At 42.0% G+C, this 13,891-nt stretch overlaps 2 protein-coding genes and 1 long non-coding RNA gene across 4 annotated transcripts in view; 2 read left to right on the plus strand and 1 right to left on the minus strand.

Annotated features, from left to right (window-relative positions):
- The window catches only part of LOC122866897 (polycystic kidney disease 1 like 1), a 31,495-nt gene extending 23,114 nt beyond the window's left edge, over nucleotides 1–8,381 (plus strand). Inside the window, exons 34-56 of the mRNA XM_044177122.1 lie at nucleotides 32–138; nucleotides 344–443; nucleotides 543–671; nucleotides 757–930; nucleotides 1,020–1,206; nucleotides 1,470–1,552; nucleotides 1,657–2,144; nucleotides 2,320–2,404; nucleotides 2,509–2,694; nucleotides 2,776–2,894; nucleotides 2,984–3,094; nucleotides 3,179–3,287; nucleotides 3,488–3,571; nucleotides 4,028–4,197; nucleotides 4,326–4,560; nucleotides 4,810–4,914; nucleotides 5,227–5,367; nucleotides 5,693–5,827; nucleotides 6,226–6,444; nucleotides 6,613–6,765; nucleotides 7,131–7,298; nucleotides 7,482–7,579; nucleotides 7,701–8,381. Coding sequence (XP_044033057.1) covers nucleotides 32–138; nucleotides 344–443; nucleotides 543–671; nucleotides 757–930; nucleotides 1,020–1,206; nucleotides 1,470–1,552; nucleotides 1,657–2,144; nucleotides 2,320–2,404; nucleotides 2,509–2,694; nucleotides 2,776–2,894; nucleotides 2,984–3,094; nucleotides 3,179–3,287; nucleotides 3,488–3,571; nucleotides 4,028–4,197; nucleotides 4,326–4,560; nucleotides 4,810–4,914; nucleotides 5,227–5,367; nucleotides 5,693–5,827; nucleotides 6,226–6,444; nucleotides 6,613–6,765; nucleotides 7,131–7,298; nucleotides 7,482–7,579; nucleotides 7,701–8,058 — 3,744 coding nt within the window. The 3' untranslated portion in view covers nucleotides 8,059–8,381. The remainder of the gene's footprint in view (nucleotides 1–31; nucleotides 139–343; nucleotides 444–542; nucleotides 672–756; nucleotides 931–1,019; nucleotides 1,207–1,469; nucleotides 1,553–1,656; nucleotides 2,145–2,319; nucleotides 2,405–2,508; nucleotides 2,695–2,775; nucleotides 2,895–2,983; nucleotides 3,095–3,178; nucleotides 3,288–3,487; nucleotides 3,572–4,027; nucleotides 4,198–4,325; nucleotides 4,561–4,809; nucleotides 4,915–5,226; nucleotides 5,368–5,692; nucleotides 5,828–6,225; nucleotides 6,445–6,612; nucleotides 6,766–7,130; nucleotides 7,299–7,481; nucleotides 7,580–7,700) is intronic.
- LOC122866913 lies at nucleotides 1,271–4,431 on the minus strand. Its single transcript, XR_006375828.1, has 5 exons — nucleotides 4,295–4,431; nucleotides 4,050–4,182; nucleotides 3,371–3,408; nucleotides 1,838–2,031; nucleotides 1,271–1,689 (listed from the first exon to the last, which is right to left on the minus strand). It is a non-coding gene; the product is annotated as an uncharacterized LOC122866913 (long non-coding RNA).
- A 629-nt stretch (nucleotides 8,382–9,010) lies between the features above and the next one.
- On the plus strand, nucleotides 9,011–13,857 carry pdia4 (protein disulfide isomerase family A, member 4). 2 transcript variants are annotated; one of them, XM_044177139.1, is made up of 10 exons: nucleotides 9,013–9,317; nucleotides 9,799–9,976; nucleotides 10,135–10,340; nucleotides 10,448–10,586; nucleotides 10,763–10,968; nucleotides 11,107–11,265; nucleotides 11,523–11,674; nucleotides 11,950–12,106; nucleotides 12,416–12,649; nucleotides 13,173–13,857. In XM_044177139.1, exons 1-10 carry the CDS (start codon nucleotides 9,242–9,244, stop codon nucleotides 13,586–13,588), a joined length of 1,923 nt encoding a protein of 640 aa, XP_044033074.1. In that variant the 5' UTR covers nucleotides 9,013–9,241; the 3' UTR covers nucleotides 13,589–13,857. The 2 variants fall into 2 exon arrangements, with proteins under 2 accessions (XP_044033073.1, XP_044033074.1); XM_044177138.1 differs by having other exon boundaries at nucleotides 9,011–9,317; nucleotides 10,763–11,265.
- The last annotated feature ends 34 nt before the right edge of the window (nucleotides 13,858–13,891 follow it).

Consider the following 13,891-nt stretch of genomic DNA (forward strand, 5'->3'; position numbering starts at 1 on the left):
GTTTGAGAAACCGTCTCTCTATGTGTACCAGGTTTACATTGTGCTGAATGGTGAAGATGGGTTTTCGCAGACAAGAGAACTACAAGTCCCCGGATGCACTCTGTTCAGAAGGAACTCTCAAGACACATTTATATTCAGGTAAAATCCAAATATCTCCAAATATTACCTTCAACAAGATAAAAAAAATAAGGTGTTATTTGTTTTATTTTCCACATAAAATCAATACACAGTATGCTTCACATTTCACTACATAATAATTACAGTAGCTTTAAGAAATTAGAAAGTTTGGTTTGCTCATTCTTAAACTCTTACTTCAATTTATTCTCTGTCTCTGACGCCACAGTGCAGCAGACAGCCTGGGCCCTGTGTGGGGGGTTCACATCTGGCATGACAACTCTGGACCCTCCCCGAACTGGTACCTCAAACAGGTGGAGGTATCTGAGGTAAGGTCCACCTGTGTAGTGTTAGTGAATGTGTTGTTTCCTGTGCTTGGACTTTCAATTTGACCATCAAGATGGTTTGTTTGTCTGCTGTTCATACAGGTGAACAGAGGGCATGTGAAGGGGCGTGCTTGGCTCTTTGTCGCTCAGTGCTGGTTGGCTGTGAACAAAGGCGATGGCCGGGTGGAGAGAATGCTGCGGGTTTGCACTCAGGGAATAGGCTTTGCTAAGGTAGAGCGCTCACGTGCACATATAAAAAAACATCTTTTAATCTCGTGTCCAAAGTGACCCTGGGTCTCCACCTGTATGCTTGCAGATGTTTTGTCTCAAGCTATCTGACTACTTGGCCAACCACCACATCTGGATATCTGTGCACAGCTGCCCCTGCCCTAACTCGTTCACACACACTCAAAGACTTAGCGTGAGCCTGCTGCTGCTGTTGGGGTACTCATGTGTCAACACAGTAATCCTATCACAAATGGATGCTCAGGTAGGTTAATAAAACCTTCGAGATTCAGTGTATGAGAGTTCCAAAACATGATACCCATAACGCTGTTGTTCCTGATCCCTTGTTTACAGTTGCCATTCGAGTTGGGCATTATTGATGTATCAGCTGTTTCTGTGACGACGGGAGTATTAAGTGTGGTGGCAGTGTTGCCTGCAGCAGCAATAATATCCTTCCTGTTCCGACTGCGTGAAGTCAAGCCCACGGGGTCAGGAGTCCAACACACAAAGGGCAGAAAGACTGAAAATGACTTTTTTGAAGGTTTGTACTTAAATAGTGAGATTAGGTTCAACACAGAATTTCTCCTCTTTCTTAGGAATAGACAATGAAAATGATGCCCACCTAGATCACATTCTCAGTTTTTCTTACAGTATGACATAAATTTGATTCTGTTTTTATCAGAACATAATTAATCCGCTTTATCCATCATTACAATTTTTTATTTACTCTTTTCTTTTCTTGTCTCCTCACCTCCCTTTCTATTTCTCCTCATTTCATCGTTGTTTTGTCTCCTGCCCTTTCAGTGACTGACAGTATATATGAGCCCCATCTCTCTTGGAGCAGTCTTCAGCAGTGGGCGCAGGAAGCCTGGAGGAAGAAATACCAGGTTACCCCTCCAGCATCTATCTTCTTTCTCTCTCTTTCCCTTTCTCTATGTCTTTGTTCTCACAACATTTTTCTCCCTATCTGACCCTTCTTCTTGTGTTGTAGGCCACAGACCTACTGCCAGCGTCCACTACGATTCTGGAAAATAAAAACACAGACAAACAACCTGTAATCCAAACAGATGTGTTCATAAGAAAGCAGGACGCTCTAGCACTTGAGAACAATATGGGACCAGCGCTTCAAAATGTGTTGCTGGTGACTGAGGGGAACAATGTTGATCAAGCACCTCAGGGAAAAGAGTTTGATCTTTTAAGTGAAAGCAGCGGGTTTCATGGAACCGAGAAAGCTCTTTTGTTCGGTACGAGGGATGGAGGTCAAGCTACTCAGAAGGGGGAAGATCCTCAAGGGAAAATGAAGGAAGGCAGCCATCACCAGGCAGCGTGGTCTGGTCACAGCAGGTGTTACCACGTCGTCGATCGGCTGAAAGGGAGAGGATTCAGACCAGTATCTCAGTGGTGTCACTATTTGGCCTGGACACTGTGTCTGCTGTTGTCCCTCTCCTGCCTGGTGCTCTCTGCAGTGCTGGGAATGAGGTAGTGGATGTGTGATGGCATTAAATGGATAATAAGTGTGAATCCAGTGGTGTGGATTATACTTAATTGATTTATTATTAATACTGACTTTTTGAAACATGATTTATATCCTGTGTTATGTAACTGTATGTCTCAGAATCAAGACTATGTGTATGTGCGTGTTTTCATGTGTCAGGTTCAGCAGCAGCAAGGTTCTGCTATGGATACACTCTCTTTTCTTCTCCTTGATGTGTTGCATCTTCCTCATCCAGCCAGCTGTGGTAAACGAATACCAGCCTATTGTAAACTATATTTCAAATACATAAACATAAAAAACACAATTAAACACCTAAGTTTTTGTTAACATGTTTTTTTTCTTTTCCAGATAATTACAGTGGCAGTGGCTGTCTCACTTTGGTACAGGAAAAGAGCAGACTTTCATAATTTCTCCAGTATAAGAGAGTTTGAGATAGAGACTTCAAAACTGCAGCGCCACAATGGTGCTAATCAGCCAGAAGATCAGTTTGGGACATCTGCCTTTCCCCAGGAGAGATGCTCATATCTTGAAAAGGTGACAGCCAGCCTCTATTTTATTCTGTTCTCATCTATTCACATCTGAAAAAACATAAAGTCAGTTATCTCTGATTGGCAGCTGCTTGGAGCTCGTCAGCGAGCCCGGTACCTCCGTCTTGTGCGCCCACCGACTCCAGCAGAGCTGAGGAAAAGTCGTGGGAAGAAAAGAAGAGAGACTCTTATCCATAACACCCTCAGGTATGTCTGTGGGTCTTTGTGTATGAGTGCACCAGTTTGTATATGATTTTAAAGCTGTATAAAAAATTTGTCTTTCTCTTGTCGTCCAGGGATCTGTCTGTCTGTGGCTCCATGCTTTTCCTAATGCTGTGTATAAATTATGGCAGCTCATTCACTGACCATTACCGCCTCAATAAAGCTGTCAGAAAACAGTTTATAAGGTTTGCACACACATGCTGTCTCTCTCTTTGTCCCTGTTGCTCTCTGATAAACACGCTCCAAAATCATATTTTATCTTTCAACAGGGGCCATGATAATGCATTTATGTCAATACAAAAGCAGGAGGACTGGTGGAAGTGGGCACAGACCAGTCTTCTTAATGTACTGTACAAGAATATATCAGCCACAACTGAGGTAAGCTACAAAAGCTCTGCAGTGATTCATCAGAAGGATTTATCCATCCAGTGCCATTCAATGAAAATATGAAAACAATTTACCTTGACCGTGTCCCTATAACCCACTAAAAGAAATGTCCCTGTGAAAGAAAAAAAACCCTTATTTTATATTTCATCATTATGAAACCAAACATTTTCACCTTTTTCACTACTCAATAGTTTGATGTCATCCAACAGTCACACGTGTTGTTTGGAGAGCCAATCCTGTGGCAGACGAAGGTGTCCAGCTCATTTCAGGGCCAGGTAAGTAACAAAAGGAGACATGCCTTTATATGTAGTATTCCACTACTTATTTAACCTAAACTGACTCATTTTATCTGCCATCATAATTACAGTTACTGAAACTGATGATTCTTTTAAACGTTGGATTGTCAAAAATCGTGCTTGAAGAGGAAACACTTCTGATTTTGCACACACTGAAAACAAAGATTGGTAATAGTTTTCCATAATAAGTAAAGTATGTAATATTTTAACATTGTGTGTATTGTGAAATAACAGCAATCTAAGCTTGAGAAAAAGCAACCACATGTTTCTGGAATGATCCAGTGTACTACTTTGCTTCAAGCTAATAATCCGTCACAAGGTATTCTTACTCAAAACATCAATTTTATTGCTGTGTTTTGCACTAACTCCCCCTGTAGAGAGTGCTGTTTCACAAACATGGACCCAGGTCACAAGCATATATATACTGCTGCACAGGTCTCCGGTGTGACTCTCGTACCAGAATGTCTTCGCTTATTCTTGTCTGGGAGCAGAACATCCACTTATCCGCAATCCAATGCCTTAGTTCCTATGACGCCTCCAGGGACATGTGGTCAACTGGGCTGCTACTCAGGACCAAGTGCTACCGTTGGCTTAGGCCACACGAAGTGAGAAACACACAGACACACACACAGTGGAAATTGTTAGTCTTTCCAAATGTGATCTCTGTTAAAATAACTCTAACGTCTGTAGCATCATCACCACCATCACTGAGTTGTCCTCTACTCTTCTGCAGGTCTGACGCTGCCTCCAAACTGAAGCTCCTGCATTCAGGTGGCTGGCTGGGCAGACAGACGGTGGCCGTGAAGGTCCAGTTCACCTTGTTCAGCCCTGCACCCAACTTGTTCACCGGTGTGACCGTGCTCGCTGAGCAGAGTCCCACCGGAGTCCTGCTGCCTTCTGCCCAAGTCCAGTCAGTTAGAGTGTATCACACTCTTTCTGTGTGGGACTATGTTGTTATGGTGTGCCAGGTAAAATGCTACCTTTTTATCTGTAAAAACAACTAGTCTTCAACACCATCATAAAGCCACCAAACGGCTGAGGAAATACTGATGATTCAATTGATTTTGAAAGGGACAGCAAACACAACATTGGACTGAATGGCACTCTTAACTCTGCATTAACACTGTGCATTTTGATCACAACAGCTCATGGGATTTTAGTTACATTTTTGTCAAAAAGCCTTAAGGTTCCTCATGTTTTTTCTTCCTCCCCTCCAGCTCCTCTTCCTTCTCTTGTCTTTGCTGCAACTCTGCGATCAAGTGTACACCGTAGGGCAGCAAGGGCTGATGGGATACTGGAGGACACCCTGCAACTGGCTGGAAGTGAGTTTATCACATATGCACAAACACACACAGGCAAACATTTTAATTCCAACATAATAATAATAAAAAAAGAACGTACAGTAGACACATGGAAACATGCACAGGCACGCACACACACTTGGCCACACACCAATGCTAACAAGATCACAATGACCTAGCTGAAAGGGTAAAGTAACCTGTAGCTCTTAAACTAACATACCTGTGAAGTAATTCAAACAGAAAAAGTATCTGAAGGTCTAAGCAGATAATGAAATGTACCTGATTATACTTTACTGCAGTAGAAATATACCTCTCTCTCTCTCTCTCTTTCAGGTCAGTTTGCTGACAGTAACCCTAGTGTACTACATTTATTACATCTATCAATCTATTATAATCTTGGAGGTTGTGGAGCTGCTGCAGAGACACAACTACAGAGGACATGTTGATGTCAGCCTCCTGGCTACCTGGGAACAAGTGAGAGAAAGAAAGAGATGAATGAATGATTGAATGATGTTTTAAATTATCACAGTACCTTCTCTTGGAAAATAAAAGAGCCTCATCTTTAAAGAGATAATTATGAATAGGTTATTGGTAGAACATTATTAAAACTTTACATTTAACATGACTTTGTAGTTTTAATACATTTTAAAAAGACACACTGTGCACAAGCTTTGTTGTTTTTGTTAAACACACCCTTAAAAAATACACAAGGAAAGCCCAACTTTCCTTAAGAGATCATGGTGTGGGTTTTAAAGACAGCACTGATTCACAGGGATTAAAATGTCTTTTGTGTCTGCAGTGTATTCGTACTCTGCGTGGCGTTACGCTCTTCCTTCTCACCATGAAGTGTGCGACTGTGTTGAGGGTGAACAGGACCATGGCCACCTCTGCGACACTCCTCACCCACTCACTCTCCAGCCTTTTCTGGCCAATGGTAAACACACGGTGCAGCAATACCACCAGTTAGGAAAGGTCTTCATCCCAAATATAATAAAACCATCAATGTAGTATTCCATGTTTTGCTTTCATGTGTGCCACAGTGTGAGATTGTTCCTTTAGCACTCATAACATAAATGTACATTTTGTCATTGCTTGATTGTCATTAGCCTTATTAATATACTGCACTCCCGTCCTGTTGGAGGAAAAATACTGGACATTATATAGGCACTTAGTGTGCATTGTCTCATTAATGCAGTGTCCTACCCACACATGTAATGCTGATATTCTTTTTGTAGATTTTTACCCTCTTAATGCAGCTTTATAAGACATGTGTCATAGAGAAAGCTTACTAGACAGACAAATGATAAAAATGGTCTTCTCCTACTGTCCTAGATTTCAGGTCTTATCCTGATGGGGGCGCTGTCCTGCGTGGGGAGTCTCCTGTTTGCACAAAGCTCCTGGGCCTTGAGCTCACTTTCCCGCTCCCTTCAGACTCTGCTCTGTCACCGCTGGGGTCTCAGGGCCGTTAGAGGCCTCCTGCCTGGGCCTGATTTCCTTTACGGTGGAGTTCTCTATCTGTCCTCCACTGTGGTGTGGACAGCAGTGGTACATGTAAACTATATAATTTTAAAGGTTTTTTTTTCTTTGCAAAATTTGTGACTGAATGGATAAGAGACTGTTTTATGCATACATTAAGTCTTGGCACAACTTATTCTCAGTGGAAGAAACAATCTGTCTATATCACTGTTGTGTTCTAACAGCCATCTGTCTTTCTTGTAGGCGATAGGTGTGGTGTCCTCATTGGTCAGAAGTGCCAAAAGATCTCAGAGCAGGGGGAATGTCTTCACCATAGCAGAATTAGCCGGCTACATCAGACAGAGGGTCTCTGGGCGGCGTAGACAAGCATGGATTGAAAATCACGTGGAAGGGAAGGTGAAGAAAAGCTGCTTTGTCCATAAAAACAGCAGAATGTCAAGTGAACTATAAAACTGAGATTCTTTATTGAAAAAATACACTTTACACACTATTGAAGTTGCTTTGTAGCATTCTAAATATCTATATATCATAGTCAAATTACCGTGGTGTAACAATTCAGAGTATGGTCGGGATTATTGATAGACTATCTCATGCTACTAGCAATCCTTCTGTGGGTGTTTCTTAAAATTAAGATTACATTTCCCATAAATCCCTCTTATTGTACCTCTTCAAATGTTACCCATCACACCACCTAATTTTATTTGTAGAGTTTACACTTACACAAATCCTGAAGTATTGTACTTTGCCTTTGGGTTTTTCAGAATTATTACTTTGAGGAGTTTGAAAGCTTAGTAGATGAGCTACTGTTCAGACTCAACGCCCTCTCAAACAGTCTGCACCACACTCTGCCCCCCAAAGCCCATCGTTACAGGGAGGAGGGCAGTCCCGTCACTTCACCCATACAGGAGCCCTCCAACATGGACACACAGGTGAGTTAGCCTCATGTCAAATATCCAGAAAAAAAGGAGACACAGACACATGCATATAGTGCATGCATCCAAATACATATTCATGTATACACATACACATTCCTCTCACACACACTACATTATTTTAAAAAGGTGTCTTCCGGAAAGCCGATGCTGTTTGAATAGTGTGTGATTCTGTTACAGGACTTCGTAAAAACACAAATGACAGAAGAGACAATGGTGGGTGATCACACAGATGTCAGTGGCCATGGAGAAACCCTACCTGCATCTCACCAGCTCAGGTAATAACATTTGCCTAGCATCTACTTAGGCTATAGACCATTCTTAGGCAAAAATTGAAAAATTATAAATTACAAAATGATAAGAATTGCCATGTTTTTCTGCATGACACTGCGTTACCAGGTCCAAGCTTGAACTGGAAATACTGCATTTCCTGCAGCAGAGAGGCCTAAGGAGAGAAAATTCCTCCTCAGACGTTCTCGTGGCGTCGGATAATTCAGAACAACCTGGAACAAGAGCTGAAGAAAACCCAAAAGACAGAGCGCTCCAGACTTATTTAAAGGCACAAAACTGCCTGTCACTCCCAGAGTCAGCATCACTTATCAGGGTTTGGACAGAAGATGTTTTGGAGAAGCAAGTTGACGATCGGTCTGAAACAAAGCACAGTTGCTGGTTAAGTCAAACTCAGGCCACCCATGCAGTTGTGGTGGAAGTTCTGGTCCATGAGGAGCCTGGGAGTGTAGAGCCAGATAAACATTAAGGTCCTTATGGACACTGCAAGCAATTCAAAACACAAGATGTCTTAAAGGTCTGCATTTTCTATTCTATTAAGATATACTGTATATAATGGTACTGTATTGTATGTGCCCAGCATCTTATTTCATCTGTTTAATTATCAAATAATATTACCTGGATCACATAAACATGTGAAGTAAGTCCTCCAAGACTGTTTGGTACTTTATAAACAGGCATTGTTACAAAAACTTTTTATAACTAGTTGTTCATGAACAATTTATTAATGGCACAACAAAACACAAATAAGCTTTTGTAATGCATAAATAAAATTAGATTTTTGGTTGCAAAGTTATGGGTAAAAGGTCATTAATAAAGTGCCCCCCCCCCCTTCAAATCAAATCTGCAGTTATAAATGTCCTTTAGTTTGGATGCTCTGCAGGGTCCGTCCTGATTCCTTAAGAGCTGACTATATGTTATCATGGGGTTGTACACCAACTAAAATGATCTGTTACCTTAATGTACTTGCAACCTGCCAATCCAAAAGGTATTTTTAATATATTTTTATTTATGCATCAAAGTGGCATGTCTGTTGTAACGGGTTATTTAGTAATTGGTGTCAATATATCTTTTATAAGAATACCTTGTGAATAGTCCTTCTGGGATAGGCCTATTATCTTAAGATGATGATACAGATTTGCTATCTAAATAATTAACACCCTTAGGCTTCAAAGACTGAATTGTGATGAATATTCATTGTTTGTGTATCGTATGAGGTGACGGTGTGTCTAGTTGCACTCAAATTATAATGTAATCTATCGCTAAAGTTTTCATATCAAATATCTCTAACCCACTGGCCCATATACGTCCGGGGGGGAGACAATAAATATAAGTATCCAATAGTATCCTCCAACGTATAATTGAGTGGCGAATTGTGATTGGAGGACAGCCGATGATGACGACCAATCACAATGTGGCAAGTCAGACAAGTTCCAGACGGATGAGGCGGCGTGCCTGATTTCCGAAGTGATTCGTTTGTATGAACCCACGAGCCAAAGGCGTCTACAGCCACACGTCAGTATTGATCCGGACAGGTGGTCTGTGCAGCCGACAGTGTTTTGATGACATTCATCAGCATTATTAGCTAAGTTAATTAGCCGGCTAGTTCGGAGAAGCACGTCGTTAACACCGGGCCGCATCATCTGTGGACAATGAAGAAGGTTGCTCTGCTGCTGATTGTTTTGCTCGGCGTTGCACATTTTGCAACTGTTATCAGATGTGAAGATGGTAAGTCTGAGCCATTTAACAACCTTATGTGTTTGTCATAACTGAACGAGTTATTTATGTAAAGCAATGTCGCAGCTGGTGTGTGTTTCCGGCAAGTTACTGTTATGCAAACTAGCTAGCTAAGTTACTGTACATTTAGCTAGTTCTGTTTGCACGCTAGCTAACAGGACAGGTCAGCTAATGTCAACAGGACTGCCACACACATACAAATATGTAGTTACCTGGGTTGTGAATGTTTACACTAACGTTAGGCATATCCAAAATCTTTATTCAGTTTGTCCCGTTTCTGTTATAACGTCACATTGTTAGTGTGCAGCACAGGTATCCCCCTCAGTTACAAACAGGGTGTATGTTACTATCACTTACTACTTGCCTCTGTCTCCTAAATCTTAAAACAAGCAGCATTTTGATGGCAGAACCACACTGTCTGAACTTGTACTCCCTCTGGAATTAGCTTGTCTTTTTTCTTTTTTGCTGTTAGATGTTACAGAGGAGAAGGAGGAGACTGATGAAGAGGACAGTGATGATGATGAGGAGGAGGATGATGATGACGACACAGAGGTGAAAGAAGATAACGGAGTGCTGGTTCTCACCGACAGCAACTTTGACCCTTTCATGCAGGGCAAAGACACAGTTCTGGTTGAGTTTTATGCCCCATGGTACGTTTGTTACTCCTCAGCTTGTGAAATTTGCTTTACCTGTTTTCACTTTTTCTCCAGGCCATTCCCCAGTCACAAAGATTTACAGCATGCCTCTTACTTTCCATATCCCTGCAAACATTTGAAATATTTCTGTATTCTTTGTTTGCCCTTTTTAGGTGTGGCCACTGCAAACAGTTTGCCCCAGAGTATGAAAAAATTGCTCAGACTCTCAAGGAGAACGACCCTCCTATACCTGTGGCCAAAGTGGACGCAACAGTAGCCACTGAGTTAGCGAACAAGTTTGAAGTGTCCGGTTATCCCACCATCAAGATCCTGAAAAATGGGGAACCTGTGGACTATGATGGAGAAAGGACAGAGAAGGGTAGGAACATTTCATTCATTTAAGCATCATCACAGCCTCTCAAAGCAAACCTGACCTCCTTTTTGAAAAGAGTTGGCAGTGATATGGTGAATGCCTGTGTGTTGCAGCTATTGTGGCCCGGGTGAAAGAGGTGGCTAAACCAGATTGGAAGCCCCCTCCTGAGGCGACGCTGGTGCTGACCAAGGACAACTTTGATGAGACCGTTAACAACGCGGACATCATCCTGGTGGAGTTCTACGCTCCATGGTCAGTCAGGAGACTTCAATTATAAAATACAGATGGTTTAATTGCTACTGAAAACGTTTTGTTGTCTTAGAAGTGACAGACTGGCATCCATTGGAATGATAGTTGGACTTTTTAATAGCAGCTGTTAAGACTAATTAAACGTTGCTCATTATTTGCCTGTTATAACTGACCTTCAGGTGCGGACACTGTAAGCGTTTGGCTCCAGAGTACGAGAAAGCAGCCAAGGAGTTGAGCCAGCGCTCTCCTCCCATTCCTCTGGCCAAGGTGGACGGCACTGTGGAGAGTGAGATCGCCTCACGTTTTGAAGTTACAGGCTATCCCACCCTCAAGATCTTCAGGAAAGGCAAGGTGTTCGACTACAATGGACCCAGAGAGCAGCACGGTAGGTCACTTATACTATGGACACTAATACAGGTCTTTCAGGTCTATCCTTGCTGTTTTCTATGTATGCAGGCCTGTATGCAGACATTCTATTTTTGTTCAGCCATCACAATTGATCCAGTTTCCACTTTCCCTGTAGGCATTGTTGACTACATGGGTGAGCAGGCAGGGCCTCCCTCCAAGCAGGTCCAGGCAGTAAAACAGGTACAGGAGCTCATCAAGGATGGCGACGATGCTGTCATAGTCGGTGTGTTCTCCAGTGAACAGGACGCAGGTTATCAGATCTACATTGAGGCTTGTAAGTACCACGAGCTGGAGATGTGTTCAGAGCAACTGACCAATAATGTCACTAACAATGACACGAAACTAATAACTGCAGTTATTTTTCACTTCATGCCTGTGTGTGCTATATAAGGAAATTTGGCTTGAGATGGGTAATCTATCACAGTGTCAGAGTTCTAATATCTCTGCGTAGTGAGCGCACAGACAGTCCTAAACTCTTTCTTGTTCTTCAAATGGACGTGGATAGTTCTCTCATTGCTGTCTGTCTGGCAGGTAATGCACTGAGGGAAGACTTCACCTTCCGGCACTCCTTCAGCTCTGAAGTGATCAAACTGCTCAAAGCTTCGCCCGGTCAGATTGTCATCGTTCACCCTGAAAAGTTCCGCTCCAAGTACGAGCCAACGTCACACACACTCGCAGTCAAGGTACCGTCTGTTTTATCTTTTTTTTTTTAATACTAGTTGTGATTTGAATTTGTTTCACGGGGGGGGTATGAAACTCTGAATCATAAATGCCTGCGCTTTCTTTCAGTTCTAGTATCAGTGTAAAAATAGACTAGATTAGCAAGAAGGGCTTTCACCTGACAAGCACTTTAGAAGTTTAAGTGCTGCATTATCCATCTCTAAAAAAGAGTCTGTATTTACTGATATCTGGCAAGTCACATTTGACCTCAAGACACATTCATTTATTTATCACATAGGACTCTACATCGGTGTCAGAAGTGCAGGAGTTCTTCAAAAAGCATGTGATTCCTCTGGTGGGCCACAGAAAACCAAGCAATGATGCCAAGCGCTACGCCAGACGACCCCTGGTGGTTGTGTACTATGGAGTTGACTTCAGCTTTGACTACAGGAAAGGTGAGTTTCTCATATCTAGGTTTATAGGTTTGACCTGGGATCTTGCTAAACAGCCAGTGATGGTCTTATGAGTGCTGGTGTAATAAATCTGACTGTTCTTTAATGAGTTTAGTTCTGCTTTTTGTTGTATGTAATGCTGTCTATGTGGCCTGGTATCTAGGGGAATGTCTTTTTTTTTTTTTTTTTTTTTTTAATCTTAATGCTTATATTTAGGACTAATCTGTTGACACCAGCAACTACCGTGAACAATTAATTTACAATGCAGTAACAAACCTCTTACCTTGTTTGTTTGTTTGTTTATTTTTCTAGCTACGCAGTTCTGGAGGTCCAAGGTGCTTGAGGTGGCCAAGGACTTCCCAGAGTATGCATTTGCCATCGCTGATGAGGAGGACTTTGCAGAAGAGCTGAAGAGCCTGGGCCTGAGCGAGAGTGGAGAGGAAGTGAATGTGGGAATTCTGGCAGATGGAGGCAAAAAGTTTGCCATGGAGCCAGAGGAGTTTGACTCTGAGGTGCTGAGAGACTTTGTTATGGCTTTCAAGAAAGGTGAGTGTTGAGTTTTTATACTAAAATTAAGTGACTTTTGAAGGATGGATCATATAGAACAAGTCTGATTTTAGCAATGTGAGGCACATGCAGTTTTTCTTCAGTAACTTGCACTGTGTTAATGAAAGCCAAGTGTCACTTTTGAAAGTGTCGAATTAATATCATTTCCAGTTCAGAAGAGAACTGAATTTTATAGTAGTTATAGATTAATATTCCAACTTGTGATGGCAACGCAACACCTTGCAGCTCCTGTATTTGATTAGCTGCAATAATCTTGCATCAATACATGTACTGTGCATAAATAACTAAATTGTATCTGAATCATTTATAATTATATTTATACAATATGACCTAAAAGACATTCAAGTCTAGCATTGACCAACACCTTGAATTGCAGTCAAAGTAAATGGTGAAGGAAAATCTACAAAAACATGTTAGTAGTGAATCATTTTGTGCTCCATTTAAACAATTCACACTGAAAGTGAAATCACACTTGTTCTGAGTTTCTTTCTCCTGTCCCCAGGAAAGCTCAAACCCATCATCAAGTCCCAGCCAGTGCCAAAGAACAACAAAGGACCAGTTAAGGTTGTGGTAGGAAAGACCTTTGATGAAATAGTCATGGATACCCAGAAGGATGTCCTGATCGAGTTTTATGCTCCCTGGTGTGGCCACTGTAAGAAAATGGAGCCCGATTATTTGGCACTGGGCAAGAAGTACAAGGGGGAGAAGAACCTGGTGATCGCCAAGATGGACGCCACAGCAAACGATGTGCCAAATGAGAGCTACAAAATGGAAGGTTTCCCTACAATATACTTTGCCCCAAGCAACAGCAAGCAGAGCCCCATCAAATTCGAAGGTGGAGACAGAACAGTAGACGGGCTCAGCAAGTTCTTGGAAAAGCACGCCACAAAGCTATCACAGAAGAGAGACGAACTTTGAAAATATCTCCCTCGACAAGTAGCTAAGAACTCTTACCGTGCTCGGGCAGAGTCTTAGAGGACGCTGAGGCCTCTGGGAACGTGAAGGGAACGCAGTGGAGTTACTGAGTTGCTGTGATGATTATAATGTTCAATCATCTTTTTAGTTTCTGTTCATTCCAAGAGATTCCACTTTCTTCTGTTTCTAAAAGCATGTAAGCACTGTTGAAGGTTTAAGTCTTTTTAAATAAAACTTAAAAATGATGGCGGCTTTGTGGGCCAGCACTTAAATGTGACTCTTTTTACTGTAAATCAATACAGATCA

The sequence above is a fragment of the Siniperca chuatsi genome, linkage group LG19 (genome assembly GCF_020085105.1).
Source record: "Siniperca chuatsi isolate FFG_IHB_CAS linkage group LG19, ASM2008510v1, whole genome shotgun sequence".
Lineage (NCBI taxonomy): Eukaryota > Metazoa > Chordata > Actinopteri > Centrarchiformes > Sinipercidae > Siniperca > Siniperca chuatsi.